The following is a 24,031-nucleotide window of genomic DNA, read 5'->3' on the forward strand; positions in this document are numbered from 1 at the left end:
CGCAGAATATCCTTCCGACCCAGTCTTGCCAAGCCAGCCTCTGCCGTTGCTACCCGGTTAGGTCTTTGCTTCATCAAGATGACGAAGTAAAGAAGTAAAAAAAAGGTTTTACCAGTCACGCACTGGGACATGTCTAGCATCAAATGTTTGAGCAAGTGCTGGGTTTCGTCAAGAATCCTTTGGATGATAGAAACTTTGAACTCAGTAGATTATAAGCACGCTCATTTTAAAATTATTTTACGACCAAGAGATGAGATTCAAATAATACAAACAATACTAGAGAATTATTGCTACAACAAGTACACGTCAAATCACAAATACTGGATTTAACAAGACGTAAGAGGGTTAAAGTCAAACTTGAGATTTCCATTGACATCATAAATGCCATATCCCGGCTCCTGCGCATCGGAATAGATATGCGCGAACCATCCGACGCCACCGCCCTGAATATTTTTGAGGGTGGAACACTTCGAAGCGAGAAGCTTGTAATAATCCTAGAATATAAACATGAAAACCTGCTTGTATATGGTGCATACAGAAAAGAACTGACTGATTCATTCTGGACATCAGATACTGCGTTGGGACTGTTAGGTTGTACACCTTGGTAGGTGACCGAGGGCCAACCGTTCTAGACGATGGATCAGAGAGGGTGAAAGATTATCGGGATATAAAAACTGACCTGGGATAGGTAGATTTTCTTTCCTTGACCGTTCGCAACAAACCTATTCATAAAACTTAAGCTCCCCTACAAAAACCCGACAAAGGGAAGTTTTACCAATTCAAATCATTCTGGACAATGGGCCAGGACGCGCTTGCTAGAGGATAACGCATGAGATAGGATCAAAACACGTCATTCAGACTTACCAGTCGAAGCTTGCTGCGAAAAGAAGGGGAGCATGTGCGCATCAATTAAATCAACGGCATCGAGGACTGGTTTCGCGCCGCCGCGTGCCTTGAGAAGTTAGAATGAAATCAAAATGAATATGGCGTCACTCGAACCTGATACCCATAACTAGATGTCTTTAATGAGACGCGATCGACAAGAAAAGAGAAAGCTAAGCAACTCACGCCAGCTCCGATATGGTGACGGGTATACCCAAGCTCGACAATCTTCGCTTGGCATCCCCCACCTGAGCTGCGAGCTCATCCACCGAAAGAACGTTATCATAGAGCGGTTCCGAGCCAAACTGCACCACTCGAGTGACGAACTTGGCCTTCGGATTCGAGTTTAGCGTCGCAAAGAGTGTGTCACGACGAGCTTTCCAGATGTCGCCACCGTCGAATCCAAACTGATTGGCAGGCGTCAGTGTTACACGTTAAGGATAGTTAATATACCGTTACCCAGACAAGAGCATGTATTCCTACACCAGCGTCCCAGGCCGCATTTATAACATCGTCGTTATGGGTCAAATCAGTGCCTCTAGTACGAACAAGTACGAAAGATTCGTACTAGAAGCCTTGTCTGTCACAAGCCCCATATATGCGGACATAACGACCGTTGAACCTTTGCCGAATGTCCGTGAACTCGGATCGGAGCTGGTTGAAATCCTGACCTGTATGCGATATTAACAGAAAACATTTTACAATGAGCAGCGTCGACGTACAAGCAGTAACCTCATAGCTGAATCCAACGAACGCGTATTCTGTGTTCATGTCACACCACCAATTGTTCGTCGTGGATGGTGGTGTCGCGGGCATCTTGAATCCTATTGCTGGAAAACAACTTGGCGGCTGGGGTGCAGCCAAAGCTAGGGAGGTAGCTAGTAGTGTGAAGATCAACGAAATCATGGCAGAGGTTTGTAGGGAATAGAATACACGCAGCCGTGGAAGTATATATACATCCGTGGAAGTATTATCGAATAGGGCTCCTATACTCAAGAGGAGCGAAATCGAAAATAGCGTAAACATTTGTTAGCCCCCTACTCCTGGACAAAATTCCAAAGACATCGTGAACACCAGCACCATCATGAACGGCGAAGACATTGGAAATTGAATCGGGGACATTGACATCCCGTACACCAGATTCCAGAGACAGCATGACCTACGGCCACAAGCGGTGAAGATACACTGTGGAGATTGAATGAAAGACATCTCCATATGCCAGAGACAAGATGAAAATAGGTAGTGGAATACACAGTGAAAATATAGTCGCAGTCGCAGACCCCTTCGACGGCCAAGACAACCATGATCGTCATCTGAACACCCATGCTTATCAGGCGGAGTATCAGCTTCATCAGTGTCCACCATGGCATTGTGCAATCATATCCACGTTCATCGATTCGCTAAGTTGGACACCCAGGATGGCGAGTTCCATACTGCCAGAGATCGTCGCAGCCTTCGAGAACGTCAGTGTGTGACATTCTTCACATTCACCCGATCGGATTTCGATCCACTTGTGAAGCCGTTTTACACACGATTTCGAGACGGTTACCGTCACGAGTGACAAGGTGACAAAGTACGGCAACTTAACGGCAGGGGACAAACAGGGTCGGGACCAACGGGTCTCGGCCAACGGCGCAACGCGATCGATCTCGCCAATCTCTGCCTGCCGCCGCGCGCGATAGCGGACACACGGAAGGATGCGTGAGCGTGAGCGCGCGACGACGACGACGACGGGACGGGACGAGATGGGAGACGAAGGAAGGAAGAAAAGAAAGAAAAAGGAAAAAGCGAGGGGAGGGGAAGAGGGTAGGTAGGGAGAGCCCCGTACCCCGTACACAATAGTTAAATATATAGACGGGAATTGAATAATATACAGAAAGAAAAGAAAAAGAAAAGAAAATGAACGCACATATAGGGCCTCGACAATGTTGAGGGAGAGGGGGAAAACATTGAGAAGAAGAGAGAGAGAGAGAGAGAGAGACAAGGGTTGGAATCTGAAGCAACGTTCTTCCTTAAGTAAGGGAGAGGATCTCTGCCACGAGCCATGAGGCCGAAATGTAGGTAGGACGGCAAAGGCAAAGGCAAAAGAAAGGGCGAGACCGAAGAAAAAAGACGAGGGTCCAAGCCAAGTGAGGCAAACGTCTTTTTAGTTGTCGGAACATCATTTTCTCGCTTCTTCGTGTTTACAAAACACTGTCAGTGCCCGCCAAAAGATTTTGGAAGCCTACTTGAACCTGCAAAATGACGTTCACAACACTTCCAAGACATTCCCAATAGGACTCGATAAATGACATGTGTTCGGTCAGGTTTGTGCTACCCTCGTAATCTGTGGCAATTTCATATTTTATTGTATTGGTAGTCATACAGAAGCAGACAACATACAAGGCGACATTTTCGAAGATAACGAAGCAAAATGTAGTGACATTTGAGGCGAGGCAAGGCAGGGAAGGCAGGGAAGGGAAGGCAGGGGTTCTTGAATTGAACTAATCATTTTGTTATACGGAGCATACATTCAGACACAGGAATAAGAAACTGGCAAGAAATATATACGGTTAGACTACAATACAAGAAAGAACTTTTTAATATACTGTTCAATGATCATACACTGGCTTACGGCAAGGGAGGATTGGAGGACGGCCGAAAAAGTCGAAGAATGTCTGCGCATAATGCGCCGCCAAAGCCTTCTCTACCTTTAAGGAACCTTCTGATTCCGTCATACCTAACAAGCCATGACATGCTCCAGGTAGAGGAACCACCCAGCCCCGCATCAGCTCTTGCAGATTCCGGAGACGTTCCCGTCGTGTCACCCACTCACCGCCAAATCCATCACCCACACCTTCTCCTGCTGATGGTATCAATGAACCGCCAGGAAACACAGCCAAAATCATATTCTGACGATCAGATGCGAAGTCGTTGATGGCACTCATAGTGGCGCTGACTGCCAATGGCATTTCCCAGTCCCGCGCCGCACGATTGTCCAACGCAAGAAGTTCGTAACGGAAGTTGAGCTCACAGAGCTCCCAGATGAGTTGACGACCACGATGAACATCGAAGGGGTGATCATCAGAAGACGGCGGTGGCACGAGTTGGACTACGACGCCTTGATCACGCATGCATGACCCTAGCATATCTTCAGCTGCTTTGAAACTCTTGATAGATGAGGAGCTCTTCAGCTTGCTTGAACTAGGCCCATCAGCGCATTTGAGGGCAAGGGCTAGTAGGTCTCGCCACTGCTGAGGGCGGAGTGGTGATGCCTCGGAACCCATAGCGGTTGCACGATACTTCAAGGCATCAAAAGAATGGTCAAGTTGTCGGAGATACGCTTTTTGCCGCACTGCGTTGACGTTGGTAATGATTCTTGGATCAGGAAACATGTAAGCTGTGGCCACCAGATCAGGGGAAAGAGTTTGGGCACGTTCAGATTCTTCGTTGATTGAGGACAGGGCTTCCGACCAGGCAGAAATAGCGAGAGGTGCATAATCACCATGGAGATCACTAAACTTGTCTCGACTGATATCTATCTCAAGATGAGTATGAGTTGTCCCCGAAATAAATCAAATACTCACTGTTGGCATTTTTTTTATGTTTTGGGCGACCAACCTGGGACGAGTAGTCCAGACGATGAGAAACATCACGGTCCAGGCATATGGGTCCTGTCCTAGAGGAATTTTGTGGCAGCATTGTGGATGTAGATGATGGTGCAACTGCAGAAGAAGGAACCGTATGAAAGTTGAACGGGTCACGGTACCCTTGGAAAAGGCATAGACATCGGTGTTGAGCCACATATTTTTTGGGATCTGAGGGTGGCCCATCGAACACGATGGGAAAGGGATGTGCAGGATGTGTGATGCAGGTCCCTGGAGGAGACGGCTCAATGACGCGTAGGATAACTTGATTAGCGAACGACTCCCAAGGACGAATGAAGAATACAGGGATCTGGGCTTTGAAAAAGAGTTGGGTGACACCGACGTCCCAGGTGAACGTCCCAATGCGATGTTCAGCCCTGTGTGCAGGATGCAGAGACTTGATGCCATCCATGACCGGCTTGACCCAGTCCATGTAGTCCAGAGCAGCAACGATCTCAAGCCAGAATCTCTGCGCAGTAGCAACTAAAACCTGGATCGTAAAAGTATCCGTCGTGACATGCCCCAGACGGTCAAGTACTGCCTGTAAGCGAGAACGTAGGATACGTAGCAAGTCGTGGTAGTCAGATGATTTTTTTTGGTCCGCCAACATATTTCCACATCGGCCATCGATGTAATTGAAAGCACGGGATAGTCGGCCACGCCATGGTCTTCGTAACAGGCCTATTCCTTGAACAGAGCTGGCAGCCCACTCGATATCGTTACTGGTTATGTTATCCCACATGTATATGTAGTCCCGGTAAGGATGATCAGTTCGAGAGGCTAGTAGGCCGCCGTGGAATGAGCGGAAGATGACAGTATGCTTCTTCGTAGTACTGTGGGACACGGCTGTAGTCGTGCTCCCCAAAGCGACCATCGGTGTACAGATGAACCTCCTTGGTGGTTGGCGGCAAAGGAATGAAGTCAGAAGTTGGCGATGTTATAAAGAACTGGCGGTCAGGGAAAATGGCGCCAACACGACCATCGTTAAACGACAAAGTACCTAGAATTATATAGAAAATCCAGAACTAAGTAAAGGAGAGTACAGAATTACATACCCGAAAAGGCTCGCGAGTTCCTTAGCAAGTCTTCTTTCTTAATGACACGAGTGAGATTCATGTCGATAATACTTCAGCTAGTTAGCATAAAATCGGGAATCAACAGTAAACATACGCACTTAGATGATTCGTAGTTAGTGTGAGAGCTTTGGAATATGCGAGTTAGGTGATTCTGGAGGACGGGGGTGAACCACAACCACGCCTGTCTCTACACCAATAGTAGAGGCAACGTTCAAGTGCACCAGAGCACTTGAGACGACAGCCAGAAACACCAAGAGTTTCTGGCTGCAAGGCTGTATGGGCTACGGGGTATTTGTATCCACAGTGTGAAAGGTACGATTTTCTGTTCAAGAAACTCAGTCAACGCGTTAGAACAAGTATAAAGCACTTACTGAAGGTCGGATGGTGATGGCGAACTTAGAAGGTGAGAAGGGACTTTGGCAGTTATTTGGCTATGCACACCTCGGTCCTTTCCGGTATTCTACGGTCTAGTCGCGCTCCACTAATACTATCTATCGACCAGGTGTCTCCGGAGTACTGGCATGCGTTGGCATGAGTTGTGGGCTTCAGACTTTTGGCGTCTGGGTCCAGCAGATAGGCTATTGGCGCCTATGTGCTTTCATAGTATTCTCCTCCTGGTGGGGAATACTGTTGATGCAGCTCGTGCCATCAGTCTTCACCTTTTACTGCCGAGTTCCTCCTTTCTACGTGTTTCTAATCTGTAATTACTTACACAAATATTCACCCACGCTTTTTCTGATATCCTCTGCAAGGATCCGGACTCCAGGCCGCGCGACGTCAGATGGCTTTGAGCGAATCTGGGTGGAGAGGAAGACGACGACGAGAACCGCCGCCGAAACTTTGAATCCATTCTCTGCCATCAACCATGTCTATGACCCATCCAGCACTGTCGCGCACATCGAGCTCACTGTTTCGGACACATCTTTTCGGACACATCTCTTACGATCGCTACGCTCAAAATAACAAGTCAACGTTGTCTTGTGACAATGCAGTCCTTGTACTAGCCGATGGATCCACCTTCAAAGGTATCAGAGGGAACGAGCGTAGCAGGCGAATACGTTTTTCAGGCCGGTACGCTGTGCCTGTTTTTTATGGGGAAAAATCTTCTGAATTTTTTTCTTATAGGTATGGTAGACTACACGTAGTCTTTAACCGACTCGTCCTATGAAGGACAGATCCTCATCCTGACTTATCCTCTCATCGGCAACTATGGCGTGTCCAAACGACTGAGCATCACCTCTGACCTCCCAACCTAGTTCAAGTCTTATCTTACCAAAAGTTCAGAAAGCTGTAGCGACTTGGATCCCCAAGCAAGATACAGTGACTCTTCAAACCATTGTATTCCCTTGGCTTCCTCATGTAGGCCTCCGTTTAGAGGAAGTCATTGGGGATGCCAGATGGAAAGTAAAGAACCTACTCTGTAGCTGGATGGCGGGCGACGACATTCCGAAGGATCTCATTGCTTGGAAAGACGTATGTCACAATCTCTTCGGTAACTCTGCCTTTACTGATCTTGAAATACTACAGGTGTTCGATTCGAGCGACTGGGATAGCATCCTGCTGAAATATAAGTTGGGTTCGACGCTGAGAAATGACTTCCGTGTCTACCCACGAAATCAACGAATGGAACCGTTGCAACACGTCCTTCTGTGAGCAGAATTCATCCGCCCAAACATCTTCTCACAACTAGTTGAGACAGAATTCTTTCCAAAGTGGCTGGATGTTCTGCACATCTGGCTTACACAGCCGAATGTCAGTTTCGAGGAGGTGACGCAGTGGTATTCGTTTTGGAAAGGCACATTCCCCGAGAGTGTTCAAAGCATGCCAGGAGTTTCACGCGGGTTCACGCGTGGACTGCAGTTGATGAACAAGGCGATTGAACTAGGACCTGGAAAGAACTGTTTCGAAATGCCAACAACGGAAGCACCGAGGGTATCTATTGCGAAGACAAGCCATTCTTCTCTGTTCAGTTCCATCCGGTGTCGACTCCTGGACCGCGCGACACCGAATTCTTGTTTAACGTCTTTATGAAAAACATTGACTGCATGACCACTATCTCACTACCCGGCGGGAAGAAAGAGGACAATGACAAATGCGTTCCCCGTGCCAATGTCACCAAAGTTATCATTCTTGGGTCCGGAGGCCTGTCCATTGGTCGGGCGAGTTTGATTATTCTGGATCTCAGGCGATCAAGGCATTCGAGGAAGGGATTTACATGATCATGGTGAATCCTAACGTCGCTACCATTACTACGTCCAAAGGTCTGGCCGACAAGGTGTATTTCCTCCCAATCACGCCAGAGTTTGTCCGGAAAATTATCAAGTATGAGAAGCCAGATGGTATCTACGTCACATTTGGTGGCCAGATCAGCTCTGAACATCGGTATCAAGCTGAAGGATGAATTTGCGGAGCTTGGGGTGCAAGTGCTGGGAACGCCTATCGACACGATCATCACAGAGGATAGGCAGTTATTCGCGAGTGCCGTGGCCGAGATTGGGGAGAAGTGCGCAGAGAGTTGCACTGCTGTCAATCAGGAGGAAGCTATCAACGCGGCAAGGAAACGTTGAGTTCCCGGTCGTTGTCTGTGCTGCTTATGCATCAGGAGGACTGGGATCCAGCTTTGCATAGGACGAAGCACAGCTCAAGGCGCTGTGTAGCAAGGCTTTCGCTACTAGTCCTCAGGTCTTGGTGGAAAAGAGTATGAAGGGATGGAAGGAGTCGAGTAAGAAGTGGTCGAGGACTGTCGCAACAAATGCATCACAATATGAAGGTTAGTTGTTATTTTCCATCTTTCTGATGCACTTATAACACCCGTGCAGAACTTCGATCCCTTGAGAATCCATACCGGTGATTCAGTCGTCGTAGCCCCTTCACAAACGCTTTCAGACTACAACATGTTCCGGACAACTGCCATTAATGTGATCAAACATCTTGGCGTTGTTGGTGAATGTAACACAGTACGCTCTCAATCCCAACTCCCAGGGGCACTGCGTGCATGTCGTCGACGATAAGATCTGCATCATCGAACGTCACCTTCTCATGCTCATCATCGTACTCATCAAAAACGTACCGCAAGGCCAACGCACGTCTGCCTTGATCAGCGGCTCTTGCATCGAAAGCTACTGGCTATCCTCTCGCTTTCATTGCCATGAAACTCGGTCACAAAGGTCACTAGCGCATGCTTTGAGTCCAGTTTGGATTAAGTAGTCGTCAAGATTCCTCGATGGGACCTGAAGAAGTTCAATCGTGTTAGTCGCCTTCTTAGTAGTGGCATGAAGAGTGTTGGCGAGGTCATGAGCATCGGGCGGACATTTGAAGAGACGGTTCAGAAGGCTATTCGAGCTAACGATGACCAGTTCTCAGGGTTTGCGAAGGTAAACTTTCTTTCTCTGACACATGCTCGTTTCTGATGAGTATTGTGAAGAATGACTTTGTGGAAGATATCGACGAAGAGCTTGTCAATCCAACAGATAAGTGTATATTCACCATTTCAACCACTTTCCATCGTGGCTATAGCATCGACAAGATCAGCGAAATTGAAGTACCTCTATGATATGGAAGTGCTTTTTGGGGTACGTCTTCTGCTTTTTGGTCTGTTCTTCGTTTGAATATCGTTCCTTAGTGTGGGTATGGTGTTTCAACTTGCCGGATACGATCCCGACGCCGACCTAAATGACCTCGATGATCCTCACCTGCGAGAGAGCCATCTGAGGAGCGGTAATTTGAGTGGAAATATTCCGGAAATCGATGATGAGGATGATGAGGACCCATATCTTCGACTTGACGAGGAGCAGGCAATGCATTCGAGACATGACTTGAGGCACCGGGATCCACAGTCACGACCACTCATCTCGTCGGATCGTTTATCAGACCGGTCAGATTCGCCCCAGGGTTGGCTGACGCATCAGGCGTCTCCGTTGAGGGATCCTTCGCCTTCATTGTCTGACTCGACAGACTTGAAGCCACCGGCAGAGTTTCTCGCTGCTACATCTAAGAGTCGATAACATCCACCGTTGTTCATTCCTCCACCTCTGTCTACAGGCAGACAGCCGGTCTCGCTATCACTCACTGATTCACTACTACCCCGTGATGGTACGGTTTGACCTCTGGATGTCTTCTCATTGCCAGATCTCCGGCATGTTCCTAGAGGTCAGGAAGTTCAATGATTCTATATGGACAGCACTGTGGTGTACAGGGATCATGCTATGTTCCCTGTTCTCTATCATCATGCTGTTTACAACTCCCACATCCGACCGGAAACCTGGGGTGACACTACCATATACCATCCTCCTACATACTGTACCCCTCATCACTATCCTCACTTTCGTGAGTGCATTCGTGGCGTATACTCATGTGCTCCTTTCACGGATATTCGTACGGCCTGTGATGATCATCACGTTCGTGTTTATCCCCGCGGTGTTGTTCATATCTGCAATTTGGGCGTTTGTAGGAAGCTTCATGTGGGATGGGGATACCAAGCCAACATGGGGAGAAACTACAGCGTACGCGTACCGCCACGCTAGATATCGAATCTCGACTGACCTACACTTTGCAGACTTCGCTTGTTCTCTCTTATTCCCTTGGCTCTGTCTATTCTTACAGCTCGGAGACTTTTCGGTCTTCCTAGAGATATACATTCCACGTCGTCGACATTAACGTTGTCTACCCAGCTCCTAATGGCCAATCCTCTCCTTCTCGCACTTTCTCCAACCATCCTCCTCGCCACCCTCCTTGCATCAATACCGTTCGTTACGCTTATATTCCATCTACTTCTAATAGAGTATTTTATATCCCTGTCTGATTGTTTTAGTCCCGACGCCCTCCCGCTGCCCTCAATGTCAACACACATGATTCATGCTGCTTTGATGCATTCTACTGGGCCTTCTCTAGGCACAGTTGTTCTTTTAGCCCTGATTTTAATAGCTATCAGACTTTTGACGCTTTTAACGGTCTTCTTTTAACGGTTACCTTTGTATATGCCCGCTCGGGCGCTGTTTCTTGTTACTGGGATCCGAGTAGTCATTGGCTTCTTGGAGGGTATCACCATAGCATTGAGCAAGTATGCGCTGGTGTATGTGGGCATCACCGGTGATCCCTTTATGCCGAGCACGCGCAGAGCGAGATCATTAACAAATAAAGTTGGCAAGTGCGGTTTTAGTGCCGAACGTATGTGAATGTCTCCGTGGTATATTTTCCCGATACTAATTGTGAGGAATAGCTCCATTGACATAAACTTTTCCATTCGCTTTCAACGTATTTGTTTGTCGCTCATACCTTGAATGCTCCGGACCAAGCGTTGCGCGCTGCATTGTTAGCCGGTGGTGTCGCTGCCCTCGTTGGACTCTTCTGTGTAGGACTGGTGAAAGACACGTAAGAGTTAATATGCTTTCGGGGCCATGTCTTAACATCTTTTCAATGCGGACACGCTATACATGTGTTATTGTGTTGATAAGGATCCTGGTGAAAGACAGACAACCCCTATAGTGATCTCGTCTTACCATCATGGGTGTCAAAGGCGGTTGGAATGTACGCTCATTTTATGACAGTTTAAGACTACCTTTAACCCGCTTTTGACAGCTGTTGAACTCCGTAGATTCAGTCTCTTTTGTTGACTGGTCCGCTCAGAAGATCTCCACTGGCGCAGTCCAGGATCTAGGCCCTCGTATTGGTGTGGATGCTAGGTCATTATTGTTGATTTATTCTCACCTGTGAGGCTGCTGATCATTGACTCTTAGTGGATGGATGTTTGCCGCAAAGTATCACCATGGACAGACAAAAAATCCGGCGCAAGCATCACTTTTTAAACGACTGGGTCGCCTCTTTCACCTTCCAGTGATACCTATATTCAGTTTTCGATGGTCCAGGGCGTCCTTCCAATAAGCGCAAAAAGGCTGTAAAGAAAACACCGGACTGGTTGGCTGCCGATTTCAAGAAGCTACTCGTAGGATTTGGGTTCCCCTTTTGGGAGGTATGAGCTCTCATTGCGCCTTTCTTTTCTTCTACTGAAGGGGAAAACAGGCTCCAGGCGAAGCAGAAGCAGAGCTGGCGAAGCTCTCGAGCCTTGGCCGTATCGATGCTGTGATGTCAGAAGATTTCGACACCATGGTATTTGGCACTCAGCGAGTAATTCGGATGTGAGCAGCAACAGTTTGGCTTGATCAGTATTTCCCTTAAGTCTGTTTATTAGCAAAGACGAAAGTGACTCTAAATATCTGATTGAAGTTTACGAAGCATCTCGGTTCTCCCGCAATGATCTCGTACTAATCGCATTACTTGCTGGTGGTGATTACGACGTACGTCATGCAAGCCTGTTCGCAAATATAGCCTCATCTTTTTTCTTGTAGGATGGAATCCAGGGATGCGGGATTCAAACTGCCGCTGAAATCACTCGAACAGGCATCGGAAAAAAATTATTTGATGCCCTCGAAGCATCTGAAGTCAATGACTACCCTGCTGTAACTTCTGCGTGGCGTCTAGATCTCCGTACGATGTTGGAAGCTAAAGGAGCTGGCCGTCTCTCCTCTCGCCACCGGTCGTTGGCTTCTCGTATTCCTTCTAACTTTCCCAAAGCTTTGGTTCTCGTTCAATATATCCATCCAGTGACATCCTGGTCGAATGGGCTCGGCAATCTGCCTGCTGCTCCATCGCTAGGTCAACCAGATATCTTGAAGCTTGCAAAGTTATGCGAAGAGCTCTTCATCTGGGGACACCCGATGGGCATCATTCAGAATTTTTCTCATCATGTCTTTCCGGGATTAGCGACCCGTGAATTGCTTCAAGATCTGTGTAAGCGACGAGGATTGATACAGGCTAATGACTCCCATCTATCCCCGCACGCCGTTATTTCCAAAGTCTGTGCTATTCGCGCAAACCAGCGTGAGCGATCGGGGTCAGAAATCTTCGTGTCTCTTATCATCCCTCATGCAATCCTCACTCAGATCACGTCTGTTCTTGACATAACATATGATACCGACAGTAGGGGCATGTTGACTCCGTTCATGAAAAAGCGTGAGGTTCATGCATGGCTCTCACGTATATTGGTGCTCCATGCACAGCCGAACCTCTTGGATGATGCGAATCAGACAGGCAAGCCTGTTAAAAGGCGCAAGTCTATGAAGCCACATCTCAAAAAAATCGAACATATCGAAAACTCTATTGGTACGTTAAGTATCTCTGCCTGTCAAGTTTATCTTCGAACGTTTGCAATGTTCTAGCCTCGAGTTCAACCGACATAGTAACTAGTCATCATGTCCAAGCAGAACACGCCCGTACTCCATCCATCTTAGAGATATCAAGCGATGAGAGCGGCGAGGAGATGACAGGTGGGGCTCACTTAAACTGTTCTCATTGTTTTCTTACAGTTCCTTGTCAGAAGCAACCCCAAGAAAGCGCCAGAAGCGTGCTGCTTCCCCCAAATACCGCATCGAGATTCACCTCAAGGCAACTGGCGAGGTTTTGGAGTTGTGTATGGACGATGAGGGTGAAATCTGAAGTCTGAAAAGGGGTTAGCACCACCCCTTTTCTTTTCTTATATATACTGTGGACTGTCTCTCCTTTCTCTGTACCTGCTCGGACTGTCTCTCGTCTCCATATTTCTTAACTTGCCATCCCCTTATCTCGATAACACTGCTGTAATATGGACATGAACATCGTTGACAATGTTGCGAATGCAATCGGAATCTGTCAAGTCCTTGACGAGTCTCGAACCGACACAACCGACTTGGAGGTCATGGATGATATTGAGGGCGAGCAGGAGACCTGCGGCGACTTGTACGCTTATGATGACGATGGTGATATGGACATCAGCGCAGCTGCAGATACGGAGGAGGTTTTAGAAAATATCCAGGAAGCATCAAAAGGTGTCAAGGAAGGCACGGCTGCTGCATATCGAGGGTATGCCCGGTGTTCTACTCCTATTCCTCACTGTCTTTACTAATTTGCATTTTTATCAGTGTCATGGCGCAGTTCAATGCCTTCCTTGTCGAGGAGAAGGTCGTTCCACCAGGCACAGACATATTCACTGAGCAGATGCTCCACCCAAAGATCGACTACTACATTGTCGGCTTTGTTATGCAAAAGTATATTCTCACTCCAGCTCTATATTTTGTCTAACTTAAGAGGTTCCAGGTGCGACAATGTTGACATGCATGGCGTGAACAAAGGGGCCAACGAGCCACAGAAGACTTACTCGTATGCTCAAAAGCTTCGGGCAGGTACTACGTATGGCTTCCGCAGGGGTGGTAGAGGTAAGGTTCCTTGGGATCGGACCACAGCTTCCGGAAACCCATCTATATCTGATGTTGTGTCGTCATACATGCTGGGTCTGCGCAAGCGCAAGGTAAGCTTTAAAAATCATGTAGAATATGGGTAACTGACATAAGGATACAGGTCGCTAAAGGAGAAACTCCAACTAGTGCGAGAGCCATTAGGCCTGTGAGTCTGCGACGTTTTCATCTGTTCTCCATCTATATAACTTATTATAATCTTTTTCTGTAGAGTACTCTAAGGAGGCTCTATGAATATAATCACAAGCCTGAAAACTGGAATGCTAGTCCACAGACACCTGAAAATTGGTGTGGGGGAAACGTGCGACGGCTGCTCCAAGCTGTCTATCTTGTCACCTTTTCCTGCCTTCTCCGCATCGATGAGGCCCTCAAAATCCAAGTTCACGATATCGAGTTTGGCATTGACGATATAGACGGCATCCATTATGTATCGATCACGCTACCCTTCCGCAAGAACAGCCCGTTTGGCGGTAAGTGTACCTGTATCATCTTTTCGCACCTGCTGAATTCAATTCAATGATGACAGACATACCCCCATTTGTGCTTCGCGCTTTGCCAGCCCACATGGCGCATCTCTGCCCTGTTCGAGCCCTAGCAGAATGGATAGATGCCTCAGAGATTACGCAGGGATACCTTTTCCCCAATATTGACAAACGTGATCGACCTATCACTGTAAAGAATACTGCGATGGTAAGCATACCGAGTATCTTATGGATAACTCATACTCATTTGTAACTTTATCTCAGAAACCTGAAGTGTTTCTCCAGCTGTTTCGCAACAACCTATGTGACTTGGGAGAACCACCATATGCATACGGCACCCATTCTTTTCGCCGTGGGGGATGTCAGTGGTTATCGGTTGACCTTCGGTGGTCAATCCGACAGATTTGTGAGTGGGGCGGATGGAGCACAGATTTTACTCATTTAACAATTGTCAAGTACCTGATTTCTTGGAACGACGTCGCAATGCTGCGTCGCGAGGACTTCTTCAAGCTTGACCGTGAGGCCACCATCAAGTGCTGGAGCTGTGGACGTACGTGCGCCTGTGCCTAGTTACAATGCTGTAATGGACTTTTGTTTTTTACAATGCCGTGATGGACTACTAAGTATGCTCAATAAAGCTTCAATGGACTTTTTTTATGCACAATACGTATAGCTTCAATAAAATTTGTGCAAAGAAATATAAGAAAGGACATAATTTCAAAAATATGACAAAAGAATGTAAACTAATCATCTTCTGCATCTCCATTCATTCCTATCTTTGCTTTAGATACCTGGGCGATATTCAAATCTCTTGTCATAGGGACCCACATCCCCTTCTTCATATACCCAAATCGATTGATGAACTCCCTTGTCAAAAGTCCGCTTTGCCTCCTCTGCAACGTTGCTCGCTTTACGTTTTTTTAGAAGGAGCTGCAAGATGCGAGAGTATTTCAGACGTTGTCCCTGAGAGTCGGAATATGTTGCCCAAAATGCTTCAGGTGTGCCGCTGGCTCGATAGGCCTCCATGAAGAACTGAAAGATAAAAGATGAGAGGAAGGAAGAGAGAAGGAAGGTAGTAAAGAGATACCTTCCAGTTCATCCAGTCGTTCTTCAATGTCTTCCACTCGCCATGAACAGTCTTGTTATATTTATACAGCATATTCCAGTACTTGATAGGAACGGAACGTCCATGGATAATGATTGGGTGATCAGGAGGCGGCGCCCACTCAGGACAACTGTCGTCCCAGCTCTGAATGAGACTTTGAATATTGGTGGCATAGCGAAACGGCTTTGTCGGTGGAACATCGCGTTGATGGACTAGCATTTTTGAGCCATCGGCGAAGATCAGTACACACTGTATCTTGCTGCCGGAATCATTGTCGGAAGGTACAGGTGCCCTCTCAGGTATCTCAGGTCCTAAAGCCGTCACAACCATAGGAGGCTCAAGAGATGGTAAGGTTGGTGAATCCGAGCGGTCCACATAAGTAGAGAAGCTGTCGTTGGAAGCTGTAGTCAGGCCAAGGCAGGCAGTGTCAAGATCCATGGATGGACGAGGCGATTCAACTGAAGAAATGGGCAAGGTCTCGGTGGCAGCATCGACGGGACCCCGATAAACGGCCAAGTGCTCATCAACAATCGAAGCGACCCGTTGCGCAAAAACCGGGTTCTCGAAGGGATCCTGAACCTTCGGGAGACCGTTAGAGTAGAAGAGCCATAAGGTAAGAAGACACATACTATCTGTTGCATGCCAATGTACGTACCGCTGGTCTTTCGTTCTGGCAGATGAGTGTGGCGGGGGTTTGTAGGAGGAGTTTGTGCCATCTTGGCCAAGAGACTATGAGCCTAAGACTGCCATCAGCACCACAAGATAGAAAAGAGAAGCAGTAGGTACTGCACCCATGGTAGGATTCTGTCCACCACGGTCTGACTACGAGTGTCCTTTGATCTTTCCGTAGCAAAGATCACCGGTGGAGTTGCACTTGTGAGTGAGCTTGCCTGAAGGATACGATGCTCCCGCCTTGTTGGTTTTCTCTTGGTGACACCACCGTTCCTTACGCCCTTGTGAGGGATACGCGCAGGAGTAAAAAGACTGCGAAGCAAGATGATCCCATTAGCAAAGATGGCATACATGAAGGGCAAAACGTACCTCGACTTCCACTTTGCCATTCCGGACTGGCTGAACTTCATAAGACGGTCCCGTCGCACTGCTTTGGTACCGTAGGAGGGGAGACTGTAACGCTGGCAGAGATCCACAAACCAATCCGTTTTATTAGCCAGAGACCTAAACAGGATCAGACAATGAAGGAAGGAGAGGCCATGGATTTAACGTACAAGTCGATTTCCTCAGTCTCAAAATCACCATTCTTGTCAAGTTTGCCATTCAAGCGAGGAAAGGCGTATTTTGTTGCCAGCGGTGGCTCTGGACTTGGATCCGACGGAGAGGATGCTGTTGGTAGCAAAGGCAGAGGCGGGGGTAGGGGAAACAAGTCCATAATCCGTCCAAATGAGCTGGTAGATGCACGGCGCTGCTGTTGAGAGAACCGTGCCTGCCTCCTGGCGATCGCGATATAAACAGTGGCGGCGATTACTGCAATAGCGAAAAAGGACCCTAACAATGTCAGACCAGTCGCAAGACGAGAGCCATGATGGGCGGTGGCGTAGTTGGTATCCCTAGCAAATGTCTCGGTTTAGTCAGGGATGAGAGACAGACAGGCGTAGGGAGTCTCTCCCTCCTCCCCACGTAAGGCAAAAAAAAAGGAGGAGATTGGGAAATAAAAGAAGCAGGAAAAGCAAGCGAAAAAGGGAAAGGAAACACGGTATTCCCCACCAAGAGGAGAACACCAGGGCAGGGGAGCACAGCATGCATGGGCACCAGAAGCCCATGTGCACTCACCCGCCTGAAAAACCCGCCTGACAGACAGACACCAAGAGTCTGAAAGCGAGGGAGCGAGCGGCATCGCGATCGGAAGAGAAGGAAGACGGACGGGACGCGTCTCCCACGGGGGCAGTAGGGGAGGGAACCAAACAGACCGTCAAGACGGTCGCAGGGACGGGAAACGTCTGTGCGGCTGTGCTGGACCCTTGATCCCGGCACTTGCCGCGTGACAGGACCGTCATGATCCCGAGAGAAGGACCGTTGCAATTGTAGAAAGACAGCAATGGGAAAAGACCTGCCCTAAAGGTCTGATTATGACGTCTTCTCACGCTCTCCTAATCAAGATTTTTTTAGTAGCAGTAGCAATAATATTTCAAGTAGGGCAAGGGAAAAAAACCTGTTCGCATCTTCAAAAAAACGAAGAATCCCTTGGGTTAGCTCGAATTCTAGCCCGACCCAGCGTTCTTCCCAACTCGTGTTCAGATTGTTTTACAATTCAGGGAGATTTCAATACCCATACTAACGCTAAAGAATCTCTACTACAACAAAAACAGGTATATCAAATCACGGGTACCAAGTTTAACAAGACGTAGCAGGATTAAAGGCAAACTTGAGGTTTCCATGCGTATTGTAAATGCCATATCCCGGCTCCTGCGTATCAGAATAGATATGCGCGAACCATCCGACGCCACCGCCCTGAACTGTTTTGAAGTAAGAGCACTTCGAATCGAGTAGCTTGTAATAATCCTGGAATGTGAACGTGAATAACAGCTTGGACATGTTACATGCAGAAGAGAACTGACAGATTCATTTTGAATATCAGATACTGCGTCGGGACTGTTAGGTTGTACACCTTCGGAGGTGACCGATGGCCAGCCATTCTGGACGGTGAATCAGAGACTGAAGAATGATTACGTTATGAAAGCTGACCTCGGACAGGTAGATTTTCTTTCCTTCGCCATTATCAATGAACCTATTATCACAAAACTGTTGAGTCCCTCTACAAAAAACCTACAATATGAACCTTTACCAATTCATGTCGGTCAAAACGATAGGCCAGGATGCGTTAGCTAGAGAATGATACGCCGGAGGCGTTAGCCGAGAACACTGTAGTATAACGCTTGGACTTACCAGTGGAAGCTTGTTGCGAAAAGAAGGGCAGCATGTGCGCGTCAATTAAATCAACGGCATCGAGCACTGCTTTCGCGCCACCACGTTCCTGGAAGACGTTAGGAGCAAAATCAAAATGAATATGGCGTCACTCGGACCTGATACCCGTACCTAAATGCAAGAGGACGTGAATTAGACGAGGTCTACAAGAAACAGAAAAGGTAAGCAACTTACGCCATCTCCGATATGGTAACGGGTATACCCAAGCTCGATAGATTCGCTTTGGCAGCCAACACCTGAGCTACGAGATCACCCGGCTCGAGAACGTTGTCAAAGAGCGGCTCCGAGCCAAACTGCACTACTCGCGTGACAAATTTGGCCTTTGGGTTCGCGTGTAGTGCTACAAAGAGCGTGTCACGACGAGTTTTCCAGATGTCGTCCCCGTCGAATCCAAACTGATTGATATGAGTCAGCTTCGGGTGATTTATACACTAAGGATCGGTGAATATACGTACCCAGACAAGAGCGTGTATGCCTAGACCAGCCTCCCAGGCTGCACTTATAACATCATCGCTATGAGTAGTCCGAATTAGTATTTCTGCTACAACCGAGCAGGCATTTCTCGTACTAGAAGCCTTCCCTGTCACAAGCCCCATACATGCGGACATAACGACTGTTGAATCTTCGCCGAATGTCCGTGAACTCGGATCGGAGCTGGTTGAAATCCTGACCTGTATGCGATATTAACAGAAAACATTTTACAATGAGAAGTGTCGACGTACAAGCAGTAACTTCATAGCTGAATCCAACGAACGCGTATTCTGTGTTCATGTCACACCACCAATTGTTCGTCGTGGATGGTGGTATCGAAGGCATCTTGAATCCTATTGCTGGAAAACAACTTGCCGGTTGGGGTGCAGCCAAAGTCGGGAAAATGAGAGCCACGAATACGAGGATCAGTGAGAACATGACAGAGGTTGTAGGGAATGGGACCTATCGCTGCACCGAATTTATAGCGAATCCCAGGGCGAAAAATGAGGTATTCGACGAAGGTCAAAAATTCGCGCGCAGCATGCTAGTTTCAAGGTAATAGTTCCACGTCGGTGCCATAGATATGCGGCCCATAGCAGGATAGGTAGTGTCAGCCACATTACTCCCCCCATGGTTACTTCCGAGTGCGTGAACAGGGTATTCCGTGGACCATATTCGGGCGTAGGCGTTGTATATCTCTCCGCAGTATGTCGTGGAACTCCAAGTGGATTACGGACGTCCTCTGTATCGAGCTAGAAGGTAGATATACAGACGGTTCTAGAAAAAAGGCAAAACTGCTTACGGCGGCGGGACGGAATTCACTCTTCTCGCAGCAAATTGCGTGGACAATTCGGCCCTTTAGTTCTCGATAACCGCGGAGAAATGGCCAACTCCTTGAGCTGCAAAGTCCCGAATTGGCAAGCGGAAAACAGATTCTGGAAGAAGGACCGAAGTAGAGGATCCTCGTGGACAGTCTCGTTCTTAGTCTGCTTCGCAGGAGTTGCAAGTTCAGAGGTAATTGAGGAATGTGACTTAATTTTCATGTTCTGCCACTCAATAATGTACGTCAGGTACAGCAGCAGCGGTAGCAATAACATTGAAAACGTACCGGTCTGCACCTACCGTCACCCGGCGCAACAAGACATTAGCGTCATGAACGCAAACATACCGTCACTTCCAGATCCCATCATATAGATCATTCTCACAGCTAGAAACGTTAGTCATTATTAGGATGTAAATGATATAGCATAGCCGCGTATGACAGCGAAGATTGAAGCCTCAGTAATCAAAACAAGCAAACAAAATTGCTTGGAAAGATATGTCTGCCCTCTTCCCTCCTCGCCTCATCCAGAAGCTCTCCGCTCCACCATCCATCGTCCGGCGTAGCCGTCACAGCTATGACATCACCCGCTTGAAAGTCGAATTCTTCATCAATCGTAGCCGTATAGTCGTAAAGTGCCTTGACTGTACAAAGCGGTCAGCATGAGGAAGACCAGAAAAGGAGGAGAGTTCATACCATAAAACAATATCCCAACTCCTTCGTTCGGTGGAGGTGATGGGGGAGTCGACCCCGGAACTGGCTTCCCATTGGAAGTCTGTTCAGGGAGCGGTAACGATGCTCGAGGCTGCTTCGTCATAGCTGCTGGTGGAGGATTACCCTGCTTCTGAGGCGACGGATTCACCTGAGGAGGGAGTAACGGCTCGTTCGAAGGCTGCCTCATTGACAGTTTCCGCGTCGGCACTGCTGACGCACTTCTCTTTCTGCGATTAAACTTCGCAAGACGCGTCGATGTCGATACACTGGGTCCAGCAACAGGCGATGATTCCGAGGACGAGAAAGGTGCGAATGTGGGCGGGGCATGCATCCTGTTCCCCGTCCCATAGTCGTTGACAAAGTTCTCAATGTCCCGGTCGGCTTCGAATTGGTCGAGATGGGTCCGAATGGCCTCGCATGACTGTTGGAAGGTCGTGTTAGATAGGCAGCAACTAGGCCAGAAGGGGAGTACGCACTATATCGTCAGAAACGCAGACCGTCGAGACAAGATTAGCGTATGCCCACAGCGTGTCCTTCATGGACTCCATTCTCTGCTCCTCCATCGTTTGGGTTTCATCGCAAAAGTTTCTCCATTCCAACTCCCATGCCACCGTCATTTCTTTGAGCTTGTCTGTATATGCTGCGTAGTCCTTCTCGTTGGCCTGGACGGTCTGCTTATATCGGTTCAGCTTAGCTTGCAGTCGTTCGACGTCCTTGCCAGAGTTGACTTCGATCTGCTTCGCGTACGAATCGATGCGCTGACAGTCATTCTGGTACTTTTCCCGAGCCTTTGCCACATACGACTCTTGCAATAGCTTCAGCTTGAACCTCTTCCCCATGGGGCCCTGAACGTTCTTTCGATGGTCGGATTGCTTGTTCAAGAGTTCGGTAGTAGGCTTCCCGAGTTCAGAGCGGATTTTGGTCGCTAGGTCGATGTGTGCTGCTGCCTGTTTCTCTGTCTCAAGTTTCACTGTATCAAGGACGTTACGGAGGTCACTGTGAAGCAAAGGAGTCGGAAAGAGGGGATATACTGATAGTATAGAAAACGCACCCAATCTCGTCCCTGCCTATTACCCTTTTGGACAGTTCCATAAGGCGATTCCCATACTCTTCCTCGAGAACAGACCTGAGAGAACGTCAGCGAAGGCGGTATGTCTCGACAAGCTTCCATACCTCTCTTTCCAAAAATTTCTCAGCTCGTCCGTCGTACGCTCAGCACCCCGCATACGAGCACACAAGACATTGACACCTGCTTCATTCGGGCCCCAGAATGAATTGCAGAAGTCCCTGGATACACTGCCATTGTAGATGTCGTCCCCTGGTGACCGAGCCATGGCGTATCTGGAGAGCGACGTCGCGGAAGAGTGATTACTGATCGTCATTCCGGTCTACAGCTTGTGTTCGTGGTGAGAGAAAGGAATGAAGCCGTCACTGACAGATCTGATCATCATTGAAGGCAGAAACAGTGAGACATGGCTGTGTCGGTCGGGTACCTGCCGCTATCCTTACAGGTCCTTCTGGTCGCGAATTCGGTCGCGAATTCTGCGCTGATATTCCTCCATAAAGCCTGTGTCTCCTTGCTGAACAAAGCTGAACAGCGTCCTACAGCCCGAATTGTCCTTTGTTCCCGAGCTGCTCCACGTGACTCCGGATGATCTCGAGGCTTTCACTGTCATGTTCTGCCGTGATGCTGATGGATCAGACGAGGCGAGATCTCAAACGGCGGAGAGAGAGGATTATATGTCAGACGGAGAGCGGCGGTCGTCGTGGTTGACAGCAAAGAAGACAATGACTGTTTTCGGGAATTTGGTCGGCGGGATGACCGGTCCGAATCCTTTCTGCCGAATCCGGCAGCGATATTTTTATGAAAATACTAATAATAATAATAATCCGCCATAATAATCAAGGGGTTACGAGGATGTCAAATACAGTCATCACCCGGTCTTTTGTACATCACTATTCCTTTGTACATTTGAATATAACTTCACTTTCCGCTCTATTGTGGTGCCAATTTTATTTTTATCTTATAGAGGACAATATAGGTCATCATACCACTAATGAAAATCAAGTCAAGGAGCCTTGTATCAGTCAGGAAAAAATCAATGATGAGTGATTTGTGAGTGATATGAATTTTAGAAAAACAAGAATACAGTATTAGAAAAAAGTGAGGGCATTGGGTTGCATAAATTGATGTCGCAAATCATTTTACTAGTTATAAGGATGGATTTTTCCTGCAGAACCATGGGCCAGAGATTACTTGTTGTGGTGCTACAGGCAAAACGAACCAGAACCACTTTTCAGAGCCATGAGAAAATACTCCAAATTGGGAAACGGTGGCCCAAATTTGGCGCACAGGAAACCGGTGTACAGAGGTGCCGGTAACTGGTAATTTTGGACTTTCCTCGAAAAAAATTCACCATGCTATCAAATCATTATGGAACCACCTAAAACTCATAATGTATAGTCTTAAACATAGCTTTGACATTATTATATACTTTACTGGATGAAAAATGGATGAGGGAGGTTTTAAAATCCATCGGAAATTTGCCTGTACATCTGACCGGGTGATGACTGTAATTACATCCACTCGATATTTTTTTAAGGCCTGGTCGATCTGACCGACTAACATTCATGGGAATAACATACCTAATGAAGGCATAACATGTGGTATTAGTAAGCACACTGCCACCCGGTTAGAAGTAGTGTTGCCTAGTGTTGCCACGGCTCAGCTGCGCTTAGCTTGGCTCAACTTATCACCGACTCGGCTTCGGACTGACTCCAAAGTCAAATTGTGTCATTGGCTTTGACTCGGCTTGGCTCAAAGCCACTGATTTCCAGCCAAGTGATCGGCTTCACTCTAAATTAGGCAATGTAATTCATATAGCCTACTCTATGTCAATTACTGCCTCGAAAGTGTCTAAAAAGCGCAGAAAATCATCCATTCCAGAAGGGACTTCTGATTCCTCATCCATTAGACCCTCAAGTGAAGCTGTATGTGTGGCCTTGTCATAGTGCTGTGTAAAATTTAACATAGCACCCTTCTTCAAGCGAAACTTCAGTATCTGCAGCGCTTCCAGTCAGCTCAGGTGTAATCCAGGAACGGCGATCTGTGATTGTCTGCTTGCCAGATGAGAAGACTCATTCGCAAGGTACAGATGACTCTTGGATCGGAAGGATATCCATAGCCATTAAAAATAGAGTTGGATAGCGTGTACGATTTTCCTATGAAAATGTGTCAGAGAGAAGGGGATATCTTAGAAAACCACATACCTGCCAGAATAACAAACTACTAGATAAGGATTGACGATCAAGAAGATATGCATCAAACTCTTCAGCAAGGGTCTGTCGTACTGTCGAGCTGATGGCAGGCATATCAAGACCGAGTACTTCATCTGCCCAGTTGCGAGTATGCAGAGGTGCAGGATTTGACACTAAAGTCATCAGTAGAATAGCTTTGGAGCTGTGAAGTATTATGAGTCATGCAATATAATAAAATCAGTTGTAGTTATGAGATTACCTCCTGCATAAATATATTCTTGACCCACCCAATCTTTGTCGGGTCATGCTGCTCATACCATTTCAGCTTCATGGTAGGATTTAAGACTGAAATAGGTTTTAGAAATGAATTAT

The 24,031-nt window shown here is 47.6% G+C and overlaps 9 protein-coding genes across 9 annotated transcripts; 4 read left to right on the plus strand and 5 right to left on the minus strand.

Annotated features, from left to right (window-relative positions):
* Positions 1-326: 326 nt before the first annotated feature.
* EV420DRAFT_1647186 (glycoside hydrolase superfamily) lies at positions 327-1,698 on the minus strand (the record flags this gene model as incomplete). The annotated part of the gene is made up of 10 exons (XM_060478011.1): positions 327-494; positions 551-628; positions 680-722; positions 776-815; positions 865-952; positions 1,000-1,012; positions 1,069-1,289; positions 1,342-1,418; positions 1,470-1,553; positions 1,605-1,698. 10 exons carry the CDS (start codon positions 1,696-1,698, stop codon positions 327-329), a joined length of 906 nt encoding a protein of 301 aa, XP_060326623.1.
* Positions 1,699-3,473: 1,775 nt separating this feature from the next.
* Positions 3,474-5,382, minus strand: EV420DRAFT_1647187 (uncharacterized protein; the record flags this gene model as incomplete). The annotated part of the gene is made up of 2 exons (XM_060478012.1): positions 3,474-4,399; positions 4,449-5,382. The coding sequence occupies 2 exons, from the start codon at positions 5,380-5,382 to the stop codon at positions 3,474-3,476; spliced, it is 1,860 nt and encodes a 619-aa protein (XP_060326624.1).
* Positions 5,383-6,449: 1,067 nt separating this feature from the next.
* On the plus strand, positions 6,450-9,588 carry EV420DRAFT_1711103 (GC-rich sequence DNA-binding factor-like protein-domain-containing protein; the record flags this gene model as incomplete). Its single annotated transcript, XM_060479624.1, has 9 exons — positions 6,450-6,655; positions 6,841-7,057; positions 7,112-7,233; positions 7,470-7,704; positions 7,770-7,906; positions 7,950-8,087; positions 8,838-8,958; positions 9,009-9,058; positions 9,207-9,588. 9 exons carry the CDS (start codon positions 6,450-6,452, stop codon positions 9,586-9,588), a joined length of 1,608 nt encoding a protein of 535 aa, XP_060326625.1.
* Positions 9,589-9,721: 133 nt separating this feature from the next.
* On the plus strand, positions 9,722-10,669 carry EV420DRAFT_1711107 (uncharacterized protein; the record flags this gene model as incomplete). Its single annotated transcript, XM_060479625.1, has 3 exons — positions 9,722-10,086; positions 10,140-10,328; positions 10,395-10,669. The coding sequence occupies 3 exons, from the start codon at positions 9,722-9,724 to the stop codon at positions 10,543-10,545; spliced, it is 705 nt and encodes a 234-aa protein (XP_060326626.1). The 3' UTR covers positions 10,546-10,669.
* A 417-nt stretch (positions 10,670-11,086) lies between these two features.
* Positions 11,087-13,075, plus strand: EV420DRAFT_1711109 (PIN domain-like protein; the record flags this gene model as incomplete). The annotated part of the gene is made up of 9 exons (XM_060479626.1): positions 11,087-11,110; positions 11,162-11,265; positions 11,320-11,396; positions 11,449-11,552; positions 11,603-11,718; positions 11,772-11,877; positions 11,929-12,742; positions 12,799-12,906; positions 12,957-13,075. The coding sequence occupies 9 exons, from the start codon at positions 11,087-11,089 to the stop codon at positions 13,073-13,075; spliced, it is 1,572 nt and encodes a 523-aa protein (XP_060326627.1).
* A 478-nt stretch (positions 13,076-13,553) lies between these two features.
* EV420DRAFT_1275616 (DNA breaking-rejoining enzyme) lies at positions 13,554-14,921 on the plus strand (the record flags this gene model as incomplete). Its single annotated transcript, XM_060467912.1, has 5 exons — positions 13,554-13,922; positions 13,973-14,017; positions 14,081-14,339; positions 14,396-14,559; positions 14,616-14,921. 5 exons carry the CDS (start codon positions 13,554-13,556, stop codon positions 14,919-14,921), a joined length of 1,143 nt encoding a protein of 380 aa, XP_060326628.1.
* A 95-nt stretch (positions 14,922-15,016) lies between these two features.
* Positions 15,017-17,496, minus strand: EV420DRAFT_1566109 (uncharacterized protein). The gene is made up of 7 exons (XM_060474052.1): positions 17,245-17,496; positions 16,683-17,021; positions 16,498-16,632; positions 16,248-16,440; positions 16,086-16,193; positions 15,439-16,035; positions 15,017-15,383 (listed from the first exon to the last, which is right to left on the minus strand). The coding sequence occupies exons 1-7, from the start codon at positions 17,466-17,468 to the stop codon at positions 15,135-15,137; spliced, it is 1,845 nt and encodes a 614-aa protein (XP_060326629.1). The 5' UTR covers positions 17,469-17,496; the 3' UTR covers positions 15,017-15,134.
* A 309-nt stretch (positions 17,497-17,805) lies between these two features.
* EV420DRAFT_1275499 (glycoside hydrolase superfamily) lies at positions 17,806-19,212 on the minus strand (the record flags this gene model as incomplete). The annotated part of the gene is made up of 10 exons (XM_060467904.1): positions 17,806-17,973; positions 18,030-18,107; positions 18,157-18,199; positions 18,257-18,296; positions 18,358-18,445; positions 18,495-18,507; positions 18,571-18,791; positions 18,852-18,909; positions 18,965-19,067; positions 19,119-19,212. 10 exons carry the CDS (start codon positions 19,210-19,212, stop codon positions 17,806-17,808), a joined length of 906 nt encoding a protein of 301 aa, XP_060326630.1.
* A 940-nt stretch (positions 19,213-20,152) lies between these two features.
* EV420DRAFT_1647194 (uncharacterized protein) lies at positions 20,153-21,783 on the minus strand (the record flags this gene model as incomplete). The annotated part of the gene is made up of 5 exons (XM_060478013.1): positions 20,153-20,331; positions 20,384-20,822; positions 20,878-21,397; positions 21,453-21,527; positions 21,575-21,783. 5 exons carry the CDS (start codon positions 21,781-21,783, stop codon positions 20,153-20,155), a joined length of 1,422 nt encoding a protein of 473 aa, XP_060326631.1.
* Between the last annotated feature and the right edge of the window lie 2,248 nt (positions 21,784-24,031).

Source organism: Desarmillaria tabescens (assembly GCF_030435595.1).
Source record: "Desarmillaria tabescens strain CCBAS 213 chromosome Unknown EV420scaffold_40, whole genome shotgun sequence".
Classification (NCBI taxonomy): Eukaryota; Fungi; Basidiomycota; class Agaricomycetes; order Agaricales; family Physalacriaceae; genus Desarmillaria; species Desarmillaria tabescens.

Coding starts and splice junctions, on each gene's coding strand:
- EV420DRAFT_1566109 (XM_060474052.1), bottom strand. CDS start 17,468: ATGACGGTCCTGTCACGCGGCAAGTGCCGGGATCAAGGGTCCAGCACA. Junction 17,022..17,244: donor CAGGCGGGTTTTTCAGGCGG/GTGAGTGCACAT, acceptor GACATTTGCTAG/GGATACCAACTACGCCACCG. Junction 16,633..16,682: donor GAGACTGAGGAAATCGACTT/GTACGTTAAATC, acceptor GATCCTGTTTAG/GTCTCTGGCTAATAAAACGG.